The sequence below is a fragment of the Emys orbicularis genome, chromosome 19 (genome assembly GCF_028017835.1).
Source record: "Emys orbicularis isolate rEmyOrb1 chromosome 19, rEmyOrb1.hap1, whole genome shotgun sequence".
Taxonomy (NCBI): Eukaryota; Metazoa; Chordata; order Testudines; family Emydidae; genus Emys; species Emys orbicularis.
Genome location: NC_088701.1, coordinates 18440777 through 18460695, shown reverse-complemented (window position 1 = coordinate 18460695; position 19919 = coordinate 18440777). Strand labels below are relative to the sequence as shown.

Sequence of the window (19919 nt, the reverse complement as noted above, 5' to 3'; positions counted from 1 at the left end):
CAGCCCCGCAGCCAGGGCGGGGCGTCCTGCTGCCCCCGACTCGCGAGGGGCAGGACCTGGAGCCCCCAGGAGAGATGCCAGCCCTGCCCCTGCAGCCTCCACCAGGCCTGAGTGGGCTCTGGGCGCAGGGACGATCTGGGCTCTCGGGGTGGGGCTCACTCGCTCCGACACCCCCACCACACGTGGGGGCACTGAGGGCCAGGTCAGCAGCCCCCCCTAGCAGGAGATGGCTCCTGATCCAAGCGCTGCCCGCTCCAGGGTGCCCTGGGCTCGTCCACTGAGTCCCCCTCCCCCAGCCGAGCCCAGCGCTCTCCTCCACTGCACTGTTGGGGGAGGGGGTAATGCTGCCCCACGGCTCTTCCGAGCTGCCCCCCAGCTGCCGTCCTGCTCCAGCCACACAGAGCAAAAGTTCTTATTGGCCATAGGGAGGGTCAGCGCCCCCCCCCCACCTTCCTACCCCCATCCCCACATCCCCAGACTCGTCAGCAGCCTCTGACTGTGCCCCCTGACCCAGGTGGGGCTGGCCCCCCCCATACCCTCGCTGTCAGCAGCCGAAGCACCATCCTAGGAACCGGGTCCCGAGCAGATTTGGAGCATGGAGCTGCCCCGTGCCCCCGGGAGCTGCCCCCCTAGTGGTCTGCGCTGGAGCCGCCCCCATGGGACTGGAGCGGGGGCACGGCGAGGGCGGGGCAGATTTTTATTGTTATTTAAAGGCAAGACACAACGTTTTTTAAGACCAAATTCAGGTGCAGCCAGCCCCTGCCGCGGGCACAAGGACCTTTCTGCGGGATCAAATCCCCTCTGGGAGGGGCAGCTGCCCTCACGTCTCCTGTCCCAATCAGCGTCTGGAGCCCGTGGGGGGACTGTCCCGGAACCCGCGCTGGGGAAGATGGGAAATAAACTGGATGGAGGGGTTTTCTCCACAATGTTGGTGTGTTTCCTTTTGGGGGGACGGGAGGGGGCCAGCTGAGTCTTGGGCTGGGTGGGTGGAACCGGGTGATGGGGGCCAATCGTGGGGTGGGGGCAGCTGAGTGGAGCCAAGGCACCCGGCTGCCCATCGTCAGGCGGGGGCACTGGTTTGCTCCCTGACTGGCAGGATCCTCCCTCGCCCCCGACTGGCTGTGGTGGAGGCAGTGGGATCTAGGACGCATGAGGCAGAGACCCATGGCCTCTGGCCTCTCCCTTTCCAGCTCAGCCCATTTGGCTGGAGCTAGGGGAGAGCTCAGAACCGTTCCCTCCCCCTGCTTCAGATGGTGTCATGGCGAGGGCGCTGCCCCACCCCGGGTGTGTGCTGCCCCCAGAGGCGAAGGGCGGTAGTGTGCCGCAGGCATATTGACCACATCTCCCCCAGCTGACGCTCATATTTTATTATCGTTACCAGAGCAGGGGCTATGTGACCCGGCCGCTGGGCTGCGCCGGTCGTCACAGCTCAATCTGCTCACGGGTGGGGGGGAGCTTTGATCCAGGCCAGGGGTGTTGGAGCCAAGTAGCCCCTCGGAGTCACTTCTTCTTCCCGAAGCGCTGGGGCACAGCCATGCTCCAGAACTGGGAGGCCATGGAGTCCCAGCCGCGCTGGCTAAGCCGGCCCTCGCTGCCCCAGCTCCCCCGGGTCTCTCGGCCAAACCTGCAGGGAGACAGACGAAGCCCTCGGCTGCAGAAGCGCCTTTGACCCAACTCGTGGCCCAAGCTTGGCTGGTGCCCCCTTCGTCCCCCCTGTTCATTCACCGCCGGAGCCATCAAAACAGCCAAGGGCCAGCGGGATGCACCCTCCTGCGCCAGGACCAGCCTGACATCATCCCCGCTGGCCTCAGGCCACGTCTCCACCCACGTGGCTCCTTCACCAGGCTGCTGGAGCTACAGCCATGGTTAGACTGGGCTGCCAGGTGCCACTGCTGCCCGAGCTGGTCCCGCCAGCTGGATTCTGGGCTTTGTCACCTAAAGCGTGTGTGGCTGGAGCCAGGCCAGCAGCCTTTGGGGTGGAACCAGGGCTCTGAGGCAGTTCAGAGGATCCTCTCTTGGTGCCTTGCTGGTGTGTCTTACTCACATGCTCTGGAGTGAACTGGGGCCAGATTGGGGGCTGGGAGGAATTTTCCCCCAGGTCAAATCAGCAGGGACCTTGGGGGGGGGGAGGTGCCTCCCCTGCAGCATGGGGCACAGGTCGCCTGCTGGGATCATGTGGGCACATCTCAGCTACTCAATGGGGCCTCTGGCACCTCGGCTCCTGCTCTCTGCCTGGGCTCACAACAGCATCGGCACCTTGAGCCTGTCTGCTTTGGTCTAACCGAAGTCCTGGGCTCGACACAGGGAACTGTCGGGGCTTATGGGGGGAGGTCCGGGTGGATGAGTTGATGGTCCCTGCTGGCTTCAGACTCTCTGACCCGTACCAGGCTCCTTTACCCCAGTACTCCTGCATTCACACTAGAGGTGGTACCGGGCTAACTGGCTACAGTATGCCCGTGCCAGCCCCTAATGGCTATCCCAGTACCTGCCCTGTGTGAACTAGGCTGGCACTTCCAGTCACCTAACTCGAGGGCCCAGAGGCCAGTGGAGATCCACCACCCCGGCCCCTTGGTGCGGCAGCTGGCTGGGGAGCAGGGCACGGCCTGGTAGGAGGCTGTGGGGCTAGAGTTCTGGACTGGGACTCGGGACGCCGTGGCCTCGTGTGCCTGACCCACTTGGGGAGGTGCTGCAGAGATCTGCGCCGGGGTCTATAGCTAAGAGCAGCTGCAGGGGCTGGTGAGGGGGCCCCAAGGCCAAGGCGGTGTCTCTAAACGGCTGCGAGCTGGTCACGTGCCTCAGGCTGCCCCTGGTGCAAGTGGGGCAGGTTTAACTCCTGCTAATCACATTCTGTCCAGCCCCAGTGTAGATGGACCCTGAGGAGAGGGCGCCCCCTAGTGGCTTGTCTGGGGAGCAGGGAGTTGTAATGCCAGTTGGCTCAATTCCCGTTAGCCCCGAACCTGAGTTCTGTGTTGGTGCCACATCCCCAGGCCCTTGGGACTGTATTTGAGCCCAGCTGGTTACATGGGTCTAACCCAGGGGTGGGCAAACTTTTTGGACTGAGGGCCGCATCGGGTTTTGGAAATTGTATGGCGGGACGGTTAGGGGAGGGGGGTCGTGGCCCGGCCCCCACCTCCTATCTGCCCCCCCCCCCAGGACTCCTGCCCCATCCAACCCCTCCTGTTCCCTGATGACCCCCCCAGGATCCCTGTCTGAACCACCCCCCGCTCCCTGTTCCCTGACCGCCCCTGGACCCCTGCCCCCCCCATCCAACCCCTCCTCTCATTCCTGATACCCCCCCCCCGGGACCCCTGCCCCATCCAACCACCTCTTCTCCCTGTCCCCTGACTGCCCCTGGAACCACTGCCCCTGACTGTCCCCTGCCACCCCATCCAATCCCCCCTCCTTCCTGACTGCCCCCCCGGGACCCCTTCCCCCATTCAACTCCCTATTCCCACCCCGCCCCCTATCCACACCCCTGACCACCACCCCGAACTCCCCTGCCCTGTCCCGCGGGCCGGATGTGGCCCACGGGCTGTAGTTTGCCCACCCCTAGTCTAACCCCTGGTGTGGACGCTTCTTCCAGTAGCTAAGGGGCTTTTTCCATTTAGTGTGGCCCTGGGGAAGGGGCTTGAGCTAACTGGGATCCAGTCCCGTGTATGAGGGGCTATGGGGGGGGGGCAGGCCAGGGGCAGGTAAAATGAGCACTCACCCCCTTGAAAACGGGGGGGGGGAGGGGACTCCTAGCCAGGCAGCGAGCAAGGCTGATGCTGCTTCGTGTTGGAGAGCCAAGGGCTACGAACTTCAGGCTGCTGCAGAGAGCAGCCGGGGGAAGCTGAGATTGGTGGGTGGGTGGGCCCCAGTGCTCCCCCATCCTCTCCTTACCTTTGGGGCTGGAACAGGAAGGAGGGGCTGCGGCCGGATCGCTGCAGGGCGTAGAGCAGCGAGCGAAGCAGGGTGCCCGGCGGGCGCTCGTCGGAGAGGGGCCGAGGGGCGCGATCCGCACTCTCCTGCTGCAAGGGGTGGGGGACAGGATGGGTTACACAGCCCCCTGCCTGCAGAGGGGTCCTAGCGGAGGAAGGGAGTGTGGGGGGGGAGGTATTTGGCCCAGGGATGGCGCTTAGGCTGTGTCTGGGCCCCCAGTGGGCAGTGCCACCCTATTAACCTGCTGCCGGGGGCGGGCAGGAGCTAGGTGGTTCTGGGGTTTGCTCTTGGCCACCCCCCCCCCCAATATATCCAATCCTCCCACCCTGCGGCATAGTGGGGCAAACAGCCAAGTGCCCCTGCCCATTAGCCCCCAACCCTACACACTCGGGACAGCACGGCCTGGCTCTCAACCCCCCCAAGAGGCAGCCAGGCAGGGTACCTGCACCCCCCACCCCTTGGTGAGACTCTCCCATCAAGGGATCAAGCCCCACCCTCTCCCCACCACCAGCCATTAGGCCAAACTCTTCACCCTGCGAGGGTCTCTGAGTCCAGCCTGCCAGCAGAGGGCCCCATGCTGCAAACTGCGGCCCCTGAGTCGAACCACCCCAGAGATCTAGGGGGAGGGGTGACTGCAGGGAGATGAAGGCTCACCGAGCCCCCTCCCACAAACGAGGACATTCCCTGGCAACCTGGGCCATGCTCAGGCCCCCGCAAGAATTTGCACCGAGTGCCTGTCGCCCCCTTGCGGCAGAAAGGCAATATTCACACACACGCCCCGGGGGTGGGAGGAGGGGTGTGTTGGAATTTTGTTCATTCCGCCTCAGCCTTTTAACCAGCAGGAACCCAAACTGTTCCTTAGTGTGTACAGCTCGGGCTGGTGCTGTCCCGTGCCGGGAGGCAGCTGCCTCTGGGGTGGAGCGCAGCAGCCGTGTTTAACCACCACACTACAGGCAGACAGGGAAGGTAAATTCCATTTCCTGTTGGGGAGGCAGAGGGGCATTGCCTGGATGGACGTGGGCCTGGATGGCAGAGCTCACGCCCTGGCTCCCCGGGATGCAACACCAGGTACCTTTGAATGGGCGCCTCAAACCCCGCTGCCACGCCCATGGGGAACAACAGCTGTGCTTTAATGAGCATCACAGGGATGCTGCCTCCTGCCCCGCCCCCCCAGCACTAACCGGGGTCCAGCATGGACTCCCAGGGGACGCTCCAGCTCCTCAGCTGCTCTCTAAGCTCAGTCGTGGTTAGCACATGGAGCCAGGAAACCAAGGTTCCATTCCCAGCACGGCCACGGCTCTGCTGGGTGACCCTGGAAGTTACTGCCCCTTGATGTGCCTCAGTTTCCCCTTCTGTACAAAGGGGATGATGGTACTGACCAGGGCGGGGTGGAAGGCTTATTCCTTGGGCCCCCAGATTCTCAGCAGTGCCCCTTGTGGGCTCCTCTAGCTCCATTCGGGGGGAAGGAACAGCCTGAGATTCTTTCACGTCCCACCCCCAGGTCGGTGGCCTCTTTTGACATCATTGGCCTCAAGATTGGAGGCTGGGCTTTTGCCACCAAATCCCAGGGGATCCCATCCCCCAATTCCCATAGCCTTCTAGAAGGGTCCAAGTGCCCAAATCCTTAGGCACCCCGCCTGAACCGCAAGGAGCCAGCAGACGGAGAGATGATTGTCTCTCTCCTCCCCGGCTGCTGCAACCTTCCTGCTTCCCAGGGGAAAGGGTCAGCCCCAGCCCATCAGCATGGGGCACCCCAGGAGGGGTCCAGAGCCTAATGGATCCCTGTGGCTCTGCCAGGGCATTGCTTGGCTGGAGATGGGGTAGCCCCCAGTGTCTCAGATCTGCCTTGGGACAGACAGGATTTCATTGTGTTCCCACAGCACCGGGTGCGGCTCCAGCCCCACTGGGGGAGATGATCCCGGGGGTGGGTCCCCCAGAGCCCAGCAGCCGGGGATGGGGGTCACTATGGATGGGTCAGGGTCTTTTCTGTGCAGGTGAGGGCAGAGGGTGATTGTCACCGGGGCAGGGCGGTGGGGGTGCTCCATGACTCAAAGAGGGGAGCAGGGAGCCCCTGCCCAACCTTCGCATCTTTCCCACCAGCAACTCAGAGCCCTTTCATTAATTCAGCCTCATGAGGTAGGTCGGGCTTGTTAACAGATGGGGAAACTGTGGCACAGAGGGGGTCAGGGGTGTGGTTCTTCTCAAGGTTACAGCAAGCCAATAATAGACCCCAGATCATTGCTCTAACCACTGACCAACGCTCCTTCCTGGCATTGGAAAGGGAACCCAGGAGTCCTGGGTCCCTGTTCTGGCCACTGGCCTGGACCCAGTGGGGGAGCGACAATCCGCACCCAAGAGCTGTGGTCCCTGCCTACCCAGCCCACTGCCACCTCCCCGGGCAGCGCCCGCTCACCAGCAAGTCGGAGAGTCTCTCTAGGTAGCTGTCGGGCTCGTCCGCCAGGGTCTCCTTGGACACGCTCCCTCCTTCCAGGCACTGGCCCGTCGTCACGGTGCCCGAGAGCAAGGCCAGCAGCAGCGCCAGGCGCGCATCCATGGCTGCGGTATGGTCCCTCGCCCCGCTCCCGCCTTGCGCAGTGCAAACACCTTCCCTGGCTGCGGCTCTTATATCCCCCCGAACCCGGAGCCCAGCTCACCGCACGGGCTGGGCTCTGCGAGTGGGATTGATGGGGGAGCCTCACCAGTCATTTGTAAGGCGGGGGCTTGGGGACCAGAGCAGCAGAACTGATTGCCACGCTGGGTCCAGAGAGGAGCCGACGGCCCCAGGAGAGACAGCGCCAGCACCGGCCTGAGCCCGTGGGCCGGGCTGTTTGTACGTTATTACAGGGATAAATCCACTCAAATGGCCCTTTAAGCCCCTCTAAAAGCGACAGCTAATTGACGCTGGTTTATCACAGCTGCTTGCCAGTGCCGGCCCCCGGGGGCTTACACCAGGGCCCCTCAGCCACTGATCCCCCACCTCCGGCCTGCCCCGCAGCCGCCTTGTCAGACTGACTCGGTTTCCCCATCCCCTCCCCGCCCCAGTCCACACATTTGTCACGGCGTCATCTGTCTGGTTAACGGTCCCCACCCTGTCGCTTCCGCCTGTCTCCCTCGGCACCACTTCCCTGCTTAATGAAACCCATTTACCAAGCGGTTGGGGCTCGGTGACAGTGACGGGCTGAGACAGGAACACAAGCGCTGGAGAACCTCCCGCTCCCCCTGCCAGAGCCGGTCGGCGCACCGGGGGGTGAGGGCAGCACCACCGCAGTCAGGGGCAGAAGGAGCCCCCCCGCCCCAGTGCAGGATCAAGACCCCACTGGGCAGGGGGAGGAGATTTTCAAAGGGCCCAAGGGCACCGGGCTTGCTCAGCCCTCTGGCCAGACCGGCTCCTCCCGGGGGCTAGTGAAAGGTGGTGCCGAGGGCACAGGGCTTGGCCGGAGGGGTGGCGTGCCTGTAACTGCCCCAGTGGGTGGGTGCCACCCCCAGGGCGGGCACAGCCAGCGTGTGTGTAAATAGACACGGGGTGGGGGGATCTAGTGCACCCAGGGGGACCTGGCCACAGGACTGGGCCTAGCTCTGTCAAAGCCCACCCTTGGGTCCAGATACCGTTAGGCCCAGGACAGCTCTGACACCCCCAGACAGGAAGCCAGGATCCCACTGGGCCCCATTGCTCCTGGGCCCTGCCCCAGCTGCAGCTCACACCCCTCGCCAGAGGAGCGAAGTGCTGGGCGGAACGGGAGGCTCCTACCAGGGTGGAGCCTGTCAGAGCCAGGGGAAGGGATGGGGGTGCCAGGGAGATGAGCCGCTGGGTCTGATCCTGCCTAGACCCAGCAGCTAGGGCCAGTCATGGCTGTGATGGGTGAGCCGGCTGCAGCGTGGAAGCATCTGGGACAGGCCCCCAGTGCAGCCTGGGCTGGTGCCACCCCAAGGCCAGGGCACGCTGCCCACTGGGGCCAGCCCAGAGCAGTGAGACACACACCCAGCTACACGCCCACAGGCAAACACGCGTACACATTCGCTTGCACATGCCCACCTGTGTGCCCACACTGACACCGACGTGCACTGAAAGGCAAAAGCCGTGCACGCCCGCCGACGGGCACCTCGCTGGCACTCGCACGTGGGCCGTGCCCAGGCCAGCCTCGCTTGCCGGCACAAACCTCTGCACAGTCACAGGGGACGACGTCAACAACTTCTGCCGGGGGTGGATTCAGGCAACGGGAGCCCCGGCACCCCACCCCTGTGCTCTGGCCTCGCCCTGCGTTGGGGTGGCACCAGCAGGGCTCACCCCTCCAAGTGCTGTCCGCTGGGTTGCCCCCCCCCCACAGCAGGCAGGCTGGGGTCTGTCCCAGAGGAGCCAAGCTCCAGCCCCAATCCTCCTCCCGCAGCTCGGCCCCTGCCCCTACCAATTGAGCGCCCGACGCCAGCAGTGGAGGCCGAGCAGCCCCATGATGGATCTCGCTGCCACTCAGCTGTGCTTGCCGGAGGCTGAGGGGGCGGCAGGGCCCCGCTGGGACAGTCACGTTCAGCACCTGATGGATGCTCCCAATAACCGACCTGTGCTCGGCCGGCCACAGCGCCAGGCTGCTTTCGCCAGCACCGTCGGGAGGCAGGTGCCGTTCATCCACCCCGGGGCACGGCCTGGCGGGGTGGGGAGGTCTTGCCGGTGGATTAGCCTGGAGCTCTGTGACTCAGCGGGCCCCTAACCGTGGGCCTCGGGATCCCCACATAGCCCCTGTGTCGGGGTGGCCCCAGGCGTCTGGGCTGAGGGGAATGGGACAGGCCCACCCCAGAGAGGACCGTGGCCAGCCGGGGCAGGCAGCCGGCAGGCCAAGGCTGGAGCCACCGGTGCTGAGTTCAGAGAGTTTGGCGAGGGCAGTTTCAGTGGAGTGCGAGGGGCAGCCCCTGCAGGGAGGTAGCGTGGCCTAGTGGCGCGAGCACAGGACGGGTGCACAGGACCCCCTGGTTCTAGTCCCAGCTGTGCCCTGGGGATGCTGGGGGACCTTGGGCAAGTCACTTCTGCTCAGAGGTGCCTAACTCCCATTGAAAGCAAAGGGTTTGGGCCTTCCCTGTGCCTCAGTTTCCCCCCTCTGTAAAATGGGGGCGGGAGGGAGTCACTGGGGCGAGGGGAATAGCAGCACTGCCCAGCTGAGGATGTCAAAGCATATTACAGGAATCGAGGGACAGACCCTCCTCATCCCCCACGTTGAGTATCCCTATCCCCATTACGCTAACTGGGAAACTGAGGCACCGCACCGCAGCCTGGGCAGCTAAACCACCTCGGCTTCAGGCCAGCTCCTAGCCAGGATGGCCCAGTAGAGCTTTGGGCCCTTGGGATCCAAGCGGGCCGGAGGGGGGCATCCAGCAGCTCTGTGAACCCTTTGTTTGGTGTTAGCCTTTGGGCAAGTTCATTGCCCAGAGTCCTAGCCGGAAATGGAGCTGACAAAATAGCCCAAGAAAAGCTCTTTGCAGCTTCCTCTTAAGCCAGCAGTTAGCAGATGCATCCAAGATGAGACGAGAACCCAGGAGTCTTGACTCCCCATCTCCTGCTCTCACCACTAGACCCCACTCCCTTCCCAGACCTGGGTAGAACCCAGGAGTCCTGACTCCATGTCCCCTGCGCTAGCCCCTAGCCACCACTCCCCAGCCAGAGGCAGAAATGGAACCCACAGGACAGAGTCCGTTCCCTAGGCCGGTGGCCTACCCGAGCCACAAGTGGCCCAGAGCGGCCCAGAACTACCCTGTCTGCTGGGCATGCCCAGGCTGAGGGGGCGGCTGTGACTAGAAGGGAGCGGATCAGGACTGGCTCCGTAGCACATGGTGCCAGGGGAGCCTGGGGTGACTCAGAGCCCTCAGGAACCTGCTGGAAGTTAGAGGAGCTGGGGGCTGCTCTCATTTATCCGGGAGGGCGCGGGGGGGGGGGGGATTTGGCTCCTGGGCAGCCCATTATAAAGCCACCCTTGTCCCTCCGCCCCTGGGCTACCCCTCTGGAGTCAGCACTGCCATCAGCCCAGCCCAGCGGGCCCCCAGCATCATCCAGGGCCCTCCAGGCGCTGCCATCATCCACCTAACACCAAAGAGGGCAGCTGGCCCCACAGCCCCCTCGTTAAGCTTGAGCTGAGCTTCCAGACAAGGGTGGATTTTTCAAAGTTCACTCCAATCTACACCCCTGCCTTGACTGGCCTGAAAACGGACGGGCCAGGTGAGGGGTTGGAGGAGGGCTAGTGAGGCAAATGTGGGGTCAAGGGGTTCCGGGGAGAGAGCCCCTCCCCCCAAAACGACCTCATTTTAAAATCTGCTGCTCCTTCTACCCTTTGGGATGCTGCCCATGACGTCTGTCCTACGAATAAATCCCCTGAAGAGGTGCAGCGGAAGGTAGGTGATCTTGCAACTTCTGCCAAGCAAGTAGGCCCTATTACCAATGAATCAAAGGCGGAAGTCATGAACATTAGCTTAGCTCCCGCTGATTTCATCTAGAAAACATTCATCAACGTTCTTATCTGGGTAGCATCATCCGTGATCCCGGCGGTGGTACATTGGCTGTCAAACCCAGAACAGGGAACCAAGCGCTTTATTCCAAACGTTCAGTCCAGTACGGCAGTCCCACAGGATCAGTAAAAACTCCACAGTTCAGATCTCTAGAAGCAATGTTGGAAGGGCTGGGCTACACTAGGTCGACCCAGCTCCGTCGCCCAAGGGGGTGGAAAATCCAAGCCGACCTAAGTCGCCATGTAGGCAGCGCTGGGTTCTTTCGCCGTCCTAGCTACCGCCTCGCAGGGAGGTGGATTGCCTGCGTCGATGGGAGAAGCCCTCAGGCACCACAGTGAGGCGCTGTGCTGCTGTAGTGTTTCACGTGTAGGCAACAAGCCGTAAGCGGAGCAACGTCCTGGAAAACCAACAATAAGTCCATCCAACGCCAACTGAACAGCTTTCAGGGCAGGCGCCTGCATGGAATATTCAGCGTAAACTGGACTGATAGGATGAGTAATGAAGAGGTGCTAGACTAGACGGATAGAAGGGATAGAATAGAAGCAGGGCCGGCGCAACCCATTAGGCGACCTAGGCGGTTTGCCTAGGGCGCTACAATTTGGGGGGCGGCGACCGTGGTGGTATTTCGGTGGCGGGACCTTCCGCCGCCTCTGTGGGGGGGCGGCATTTCGGGGCGGGACCTTCCGCCGCCTAGGGCGGCAGAAAAGCTGGCAGCGCTCTTGAATAGAAGGGATGTGGACAAATTGGCGAGAGTCCAGTGGAGGGCAACGAAAATGATTAAGTGGCACATAAGTTACGAGGAGAGGCTGTGGGAACTGGGCTTATTTAGTCTGCAGAAGAGAAGAGTGAGGGGGGATTTGATAGCAGCCTTCAACTACCTGAAGGGGGGTTCCAGAGAGGATGGAGCTCGGCTGTTCTCAGTGGTGGCAGATGACAGAACAAGGAGCAATGGTCTCAAGTTGCAGTTTGGGAGGTCTAGGTTGGATATTAGGAAACACTATTTCACTAGGAGCGTGGTGAAGCACTGGAATGGGTTACCTAGAGAGGTGGTGGAATCTCCTTCCTCAGAGGTTTTTAAGGCCTGGCTTGACAAAGCCCTGGCTGGGATGATTTAATTGGGGTTGGTCCTGCTTTGAGTGGGGGTTGGACTGGATGACCTCCTGAGGTCTCTTCCAACCCTAAATCTTCTATGATTCTATGAACAGACACGATATGAGGATCGGGAGGAAGAGATGGATCTGTTTGGGGGATCTTTTATGACTGCCCGACAGCAGGCTGCCTAAGCAAGCAGTTCTCTGTTGGCCCCAGGGCAAGGGACAGAGAAGCCGGAGAGTTATGCACCCTAGCACAATAATGGCTGAAGCGTCATTATTACAGCTGACTGTAGGCGGCCTGGGAAAACAAGCCCAGGCTAGGGACGACTGTCACCTTTGAACTCCTGCCTTATGCAGCCGATGGTGTGGGGCGGATGATGGTAAGAGCTGGGCATTGATCATTGGAAGCGTCATAGTGGCAGAGGCAAATCCTGGCCTTGCTGGGGGCCGAGGTCGGTCAGCAGGAGCACAGGGTTGCTGAAGGCTCCCGTCCTGCAGACTCTTCCTGTTCAAAGTTCAGCAAGGCCCCGGAACTCTTCCGCTCTTGTGTGCGAGAAGCGAATCCTAGCCATGCAGGGCTGGACGGGAGCTCGAGGCATCACCACGTCCAACCCTTGCACCGCGGCAGGGCCAAGCAAACCTAGACCATCCCCGACAGGGGCTTGTCCAACCCGTTCTTAAAACCCTCCACTGATGGGAATTCCACAACCTCCCTCGGAAGCCTGCTCCCGAGCTGAACCCCCCACGGAGATAGAAAGCTTTCCCTCAATCTCCCTTGCTGCAGATTGAGCCCATCACTGCTTGTCCTACCTCCAGTGGCCATGGAGCACAATCGAACACGGCTCTCTCTAGAACAGCCCGTAACATACACTGTAGGGATACCCTCCGACAGAATTTACTGGTACACTGGCTCCACTTTGGGTATGAGGAAACATCTGCTAAGCCACTCTTACCAGATTCCGTTGGCTACCCTAAAAATCAAGGACCCGTCTTAGCTCTCTCATCACTTTCAGCAGTTTCTTTTTCTGTGGTGGGTGGGTGAGCTTCTGTGGCCTGCGGTGTGCAGGAGGTCAGACTAGGTGATCATGATGGTTCCTACTGGCTTTAAAGTCTATAAAGACTTTTATCAGCCCCCTCCCCTCCCACCCCGCCCCCAATCTTCTTTTCTCAAGACTAAACACACCCAGTTTTTTAACCTTTCCTCCTAGATCAGGTTTTCGAAACCTCTGGTCATTTTTGTTGCTCTCCTCTGGACTCTCTCCAGTTTGTCTACGTCTTTCCTAAAGCTTTTCGCGGGAACTGGACACCGGGCCCCAGCTGGGGCCTCACCAGTGCCCAATAGAGCAGGATGATTACAACCCTCCTGTTAATGCAGCCCGTGAGTGGGTTCAGTGATGTCTGGGTTAAGTTACGCGTGTGCATGCAATGGTTTGCAGGGATCAGGGCTTTGGGGCTTAAATGAATTGCCCAGGTGCATTGTGGGTTGTGTTTCTTCTCCTACCTCCCGCCCCCTTGAAAAATTAAAGAACGGGTTAAATAAAATGCAGCCACTCTGGGTGGGGGTGGTGGAGCACAGCTGCCATCTAGTGGACACTATGCTCAATCGCAACCCCAAGTCTTAAAATGACCATGGTCTGCCTTAAAATTCAGAGCAGACTGGGTTTACACGGTGGGAGTTGTTGTGCCCAAGCCCAAATATGGATGCTGGGTGCAATTGATTTCCAAATGCTTAGCAGCTTAGGGCACAGACTTCAGAACTTAATTCCTCAACCCCAGATCCTGGGACATAAGAACATAAGAACATAAGAAAGGCCGTACTGGGTCAGACCAAAGGTCCATCTAGCCCAGTATCTGTCTACCGACAGTGGCCAATGCCAGGTGCCCCAGAGGGAGTGAACCTAACAGGCAATGATCAAGTGATCTCTCTCCTGCCATCCATCTCCATCCTCTGACGAACAGAGGCTAGGGACACCATTCTTACCCATCCTGGCTAATAGCCATTTATGGACTTAGCCACCATGAATTTATCCAGTCCCCCTTTAAACATTGTTATAGTCCTAGCCTTCACAACCTCCTCAGGTAAGGAGTTCCACAAGTTGACTGTGCGCTGCGTGAAGAAGAACTTCCTTTTATTTGTTTTAAACCTGCTGCCTATTAATTTCTTTTGGTGACCCCTAGTTCTTGTATTATGGGAATAAGTAAATAACTTTTCCTTATCCACTTTCTCAACAAAAAAACTTTTTAGAACAACCTACGAAGCCTGTTTCCCCATGCATTCCCACAGGGCAGTGTTTCTCAGAGGTGGGATGGGCGCTGACAGGGGCAAATGTGTGCCAAGGACTAGCCCTTGAGACTACCCAATTGTCCCCCCAGCAACTCAGCTTTTATCTTTAAAAAAAAATCATTCTCTAGCTGTTAGAGTTGCAAAGAAATCTTTGAGGATGTGATCCCAGTGTGACTGAGGCCAAGATGTTGGCCTGAGTTTGCAGAGAGCCTGAGGCAATGGCTCTGAGATGGGGGCATTGCCCTGAGCAGTGTGACTAACACAACACCACCTGCCAGAGTTTGCAGAGAGTCTCAGAGGACATCTCTGTGTAGGTCACATTTCAGTGGGTGTCGTCGTTCACATCCGAGTTAGTTTTTTAAATGCAACGTTGTGAAGTATTTCGCTGCTCATCAGAGCATGGCACAAAGGAGAGGAAGGATCGTGTTGGAGACTTCCGCTGGTGCCTACCGAAGTATGTGGTGTATGAAGGCTGAGGCTTGGGGAAGGCGGTGCTCAGCTAAGATGTGTCAGCCCTTAGCAGCATATGGCCAGTTGCAGAAAGGTGAATACATGAGAGGTGGCCTCTTGGCCAGCGCCCCGGAGGTTAAACCAGACCCCTCCAGAACTAAAAGCAGAGCTGGGGGCTGTAACAACTGCTATGCTGTGCAGATTGGTACCGTGGGGGACGTGTAACACACACACGGGCTGGTTACCTTGGTCTCATTTTCCTGAAGCGGGGACTTGGTTTTCGGCAGTTTGGGGAAGACGGCCCTAAGGTGTGGGTGGAGTGGAAAGAATTTTACCACCTGTTTGTTGTTGTTAGGCTAGGAACGGGCACCAGGGGATGGATCATTTGATGATTCCCTGTTCTGTTCATTCCCTCTGGGGCACCTGGCACTGGCCACTGTCAGAAGACGGGATACTGGGCTGGATGGACCTTTGGTCTGACCCAGTAGGGCCGTTCTTATGTTAATGGTGTTTATTGCAGTGGCGGGCTAGAGCCCACCCAAGATCAGGGCCCCATTGTATTAGCACCAATTCCTTGCCCCCGCGCAATTGCCAAGACAGGCACAGGGTAGAGGAGCAGGATAAAGGACACACAGAGGCTTCCTCGGGGTGTAGCGCTAATGGGAGGGTGGGAGGGAACTAAAACCTAGAACCGTCTCCAAACCCTCAAATGATTGGACAGGGGCCAAGTCCGGGACACTCGGGGATCACACCAAGGAGACGGCGGGGGAGTTGTCACTGCTCTGTAGCAGCACATCATCAGAGGCTGCTGCCTTTGCACCAACCCATCTCCCCTTCGACTTCAACTGGGTCTCCCCCCCCCCCCCCAGGCCCACCAGTGCATGATCTGAACCCACAGCCCCCCTAGAGGAAGGCGGCGGATGGGCGGGCTTGTTCTGCCCCTTGCCAGGGTCCTATCTCTGCCCTTCGGGCTCCAAGGCCAAAGGCATGAGCTGGTTGAGGGGTGAGATCAGGGGAGGGGAAGCCAGGAGAGCTGGGGTACGACTGAATCAAAACGGAAGACAGGTTGGCCTGTCCAGCACCTGCCACGCGTGGGGCAGAACAATCACTGCTGGGGCTCACCCTGCGAGCCTGGGGGAGAGAACCCTGCTTCCCACAAGCCTCCGCCCCATGTGTCCGGGCAGCAGCGCTTCCGCTGCACCCCGTCCCGAAGGAGAAGGGAAACTGGAGTTAACCCCTTGCGTGCCAGGGGCCGGGCAGTGCCCATGCAGCTTGAGGAATCACTGCGAGCTCTTCCCCTCACCCGTCACAGCGCTCCTTCATCCAGGTTAGCCCCAGGGGAGGGCTGCGGGGCTAAGAATGCTGGGTCCAGGCGCAGGGAGAGCCGTGGCTGAAGCCAGCTGCTGAGGAAGCGTGTGAGAGATGTGTATGTGACTCACCCGCGAGGCCCACTGGGGCACAGCTCCTTGGGAACGGAGGAATTGCCAGACTGAAGTCCCTCGAGTCCAGTGTCCTGTCTCTGACAGTGGCCAGCAGGAAGGCGCTAGAGCCGCAATAGGCTGCTGCTGGGGGATAATCTACCCCCAGGGCCGTTTCTTCAACCCCCCTGGCAGAGATTGGCTGAGGTTTCATAACCCTTCCAATATCAGCATTAGCTAGTCTAGCGCTGGCTACTCCGGTTGGCCAGAGAAATATCCAGGGCCTTTCTGGGTGCTGCACAGCTCTTGGGCTCAGCAGTGTCATGTGGCAGGGAGTTCCAGAGTCTACATCCCATTCTAGGGGAAAATATTTCCTTTGATCAGTGTTTGTCATCTTTCCCTGAATGTCCCCTCGCTCTTGTCTCATGAGACAAGAACAGAAGCTCCCAACTCACCTTCTCCATCCCATTCACACATCAATCCGGTCTGCTCCTATTCACCTCCTCTAGATGGTAAACAATCCCACTCTCCCTCCACGAGCTTTTCCAGGCCCCTCATCATTCTCATCACCCTTCTCGGACCCACCCTTGGTCTGCACTCGCCTTTCTTTTCATGGGCTGGCCAGTGCTGTGCACCGTAGCCAGATGAGGCTGCACCACGGATTCCTCTAATGGCGTTATCTTCTCAGGATTATTCACCATCCATTCCTTCCGTGTTCTAACCTGGTTAGCTTTTCACAACTGCACATTGAGCAGACGACTTAATGGAGCTATCTACCATGTCTCCCCAGCCCCTTTCCTGATTCAAAACCCAGTAAGATTCAGGAGGAGGTTCCATTTCCCCCCCACCCCGACATGCATTACTTTACCCATTAAATTCAATCTGCACCTGTGTTCCCCACTCACTTACCTTGGTCAGGTCTCTCTGAAGTTCCTCACCATCTTCTCTGGACCTTCCTTCTCCCCTGCCTTCCCCAGAACCTCACAGCTCACCTGTCCAAGCACAGAACCTCGAAGCACTGACTGTGAACTTTTGACTGGGATGAAAACTGACCATTTATTCCTATTCTTAGTTTCCTGTCTCTTAGTCAGTTTCTGCGCCACTTTGCCTTACCACTGAACTTCTTTAGTAGCCTCTTATGAGGGAACTTTTTTGAAGTCTACATTTTACCACCACAAGGGTCCATCAGAACATCTGGTCTGACCTCCTGTATGACACCAGCCAGAGAATTCCATCCAGCTATTCCTATACCGAGCCTAAGAACTTGTGTGTGATTAAAGCACCTCTGCCGGTCTGGGTCTGAAGACATCAAGAGATGGAGAATGCACCTCTTCCATGGGTAGTTGGGTAGTTTGTTCCAGTTTGTAATCACCCTGTTACAAATGTGTGCCTTATTTCTAGTAGCAGCCCACTGCAGGACAGAGCTGTGCTGCTAATGTTGCAGAGATTCTGGGGTGTCGGGACGATTGGGTACAGGGCAAGTTCCTGCTCGAAGTGGCCTGTTATTCCCATAGCGCTCTGCTTTCTACAGGAACCAGCAGGCCTTGCTGCACACCTCACTTAGAGTATGGCTACACTGCCATTGGACGCACCAGCGGCTGGCCCGTGCCGGCTGACTTGGGTTCAGGCAACGGGGCTGTTTAATTGCAGTGTAGATATTGGGGCTCGGGCTGGAGCCTGGGCTTTAGGACCCTGCAAGGTGGGAGGGTTTCAACGTTTGCACTGCAACTGAACAGCCACTTAGCCCGAGCCAGCTGGCATGGACCAGGCCTGGCTGTCTAAGGGCAATGTAGACATACCCTTACGATGGTCTTCAGGAAGACCATCTACCGAGTGCCACAACTGCAGAGGAAATGGAGTCACAGCAGCAATCTAACCTAGGGCTTGCCCGGAGCTGTACAGGCCGCCCAGAGTGTGTAACAATCACGCAGTATTGCACCTTGTATTACAACACAGTTGTGAAATTGGTCAGCCCGGCCCCTCTGCCGTTAAGAAGTCAGGGCCTGCTATTCTGGGAGCAGTGGTGTGGAAAGGGGTTATCTGCTCAACCTTCTGCCGGCTCACAAACACCAGGCCTGTGATCAGGGGCGGCTCCAGGCACCAGCGCAGCAAGCGCGTGCCTGGGGCGGCAAGCCGCGGGGGGCAGCCTGCCGGTCGGAACTGAATGTAGGAGTGTGCTGATAAAGTTTGCGGATGACACAAAGTTGGGAGGTATTGCCAATTCGGAGAAGGATCGGGATATCCTGCAGGGAGATTTGGATGACCTTGTAAACTGGAGTAATAGTAATAGGATGAAATTTAATAGTGAGAAGTGTAAGGTTATGCATTTAGGGATGACTAACAAGAATTTTAGTTATAAGCTGGGGCCGCATCGGTTGGAAGTAATGGAAGAGGAGAAGGACCTCGGAGTCCTGGTTGATCGCAGGATGACTATGAGTCGGCAATGTGACGTGGCTGTGAAAAAAGCTAATGCAGTCTTGGGATGCATTAGGCGAGGTATTTCTAGTAGGGATAAGGAGGTGCTGGTTCCGTTATACAAGGCACTGGTGAGACCTCATTTGGAGTACTGTGTGCAGTTCTGGTCTCCCATGTTTAAAAAGGATGAATTTAAACTGGAACGGGTACAGAGAAGGGCCACTAGGATGATCCGAGGAATGGAAAACCTGTCGTATGAAAGGAGACTCGAGGAGCTCGGTTTGTTTACCTTAACCAAAAGAAGGCTGAGGGGGGATATGATTGCTCTCTTTAAATATATCAGAGGGATAAATACCAGAGAGGGAGAGGAATTATTTCAGCTCAGTACTAATGTGGACACGAGAACAAATGGATATAAACTGGCCGTCGGGAAGTTTAGGCTTGAAATTAGACCAAGGTTTCTAACCATCAGAGGGGTGAAGTTCTGGAACAGCCTTCCGAGGGAAACAGTGGGGGCGAAAGACCTCTCTGGCTTTAAGATTAAGCTTGATAAGTTTATGGAGGGGATGGTTTGATGGGATAACATGATTTTAGTCAATAGGTCAATAACGTACCATCGCTGGTAATTAGTAACAATGGTCAATGATGGGATATTAAAAGTTACTACAGAGAACTTTTTCCGGAGGGTCTGGCTGGAGAATCTTGCCCGCATGCTCGGGGTTCAGCTGATAGCCATATTTGGGGTCCGGAAGGAATTTTCCTCCAGGGTAGATTGGCAGAGGCCCTGGAGGTTTTTCGCCTTCCTCCGCAGCATGGGGCAGGGGTCGCTTGCTGGAGGATTCTCTGTGACTTGAAGTCTTTAAATCATGATTTGGGGACTTCAACAGCTGAGTCAAGGGAGAGAATTATTCCAGGAGTGGGTGGGTCAGCTTTTGTGGCCTGCATCATGCGGGAGGTCAGACTAGATGATCATAATGGTCCCTTCTGACCTTAAAGTCTATGAGTCTATGAGACATGCCTGCGGGAGGTCCGCCGGTCCCGCGGTTTCGGTGGCAATTCGGTGGCGGGGACGCTGAAGGTGCGGCACCAGCGGACCTCCCGCAGGCATGCCGCCGAATCTGCTTGACCAGCGGATCTCCCGCAGGCATGCTGCCGAAAGCCGCCTGGCTGCCGTGCTTGGGGCAGCAAAAACCATAGAGCCGCCCCTGCTGTGATGAAACACATGGAAAAAAAGCAACAGATAGAATATTAGGAGAGAGAGAGAGAGAAATGTCTATACCAGGGGTAGGCAACCTATGGCATGGGTGCCGAAGACGGCACGCGAGCTGATTTTCAATGGCACTCACACTGCCTGGGTCCTGGCCACCGGTCCGGGGGGCTCTGCATTTTCATTTAATTTTAAATGAAGCTTCTTAAACATTTTAAAAACCTTAAAACCTTATTTACTTTACATACAACAATAGTTTAGTTATATAATATAGATTTATAGAGAGACATCTTCTAAAAACGTTAAAATATATTACTGGCACGCAAAACCTTAAATCAGAGTGAATAAATGAAGACTCGGCACACCACCTTCTGATAGGTTGCCGACCCCTGGTCTATACAGTGAAGATCCCCCCCGCGTATGCCTGTTGGGGTTTGCTTGTAATGGACTCACACAGCAGAGAGCTTATCCTTGTTAATATTTTAATGTTATATTTGCAGCATAAATAAAAGGCACATTATATGTTTGGTAAGAACAGTGGCTGAAGGAACAAATTGATAAGTGCCAAGATTTTGTTTTTAAACAGCAAAATACAACACAGGGCCGTGCCACGACCCTCCCCCGCCCCTGCGGACACACAGGTC

At 58.0% G+C, this 19919-nt stretch overlaps 1 protein-coding gene across 1 annotated transcript; it reads right to left on the bottom strand.

Moving 5' to 3' along the window:
- Positions 1-1500: 1500 nt before the first annotated feature.
- NPFF (neuropeptide FF-amide peptide precursor) lies at positions 1501-6475 on the bottom strand. The gene is made up of 3 exons (XM_065419238.1): positions 6335-6475; positions 3883-4010; positions 1501-1624 (listed from the first exon to the last, which is right to left on the bottom strand). The coding sequence occupies exons 1-3, from the start codon at positions 6473-6475 to the stop codon at positions 1501-1503; spliced, it is 393 nt and encodes a 130-aa protein (XP_065275310.1).
- Positions 6476-19919: the final 13444 nt, after the last annotated feature.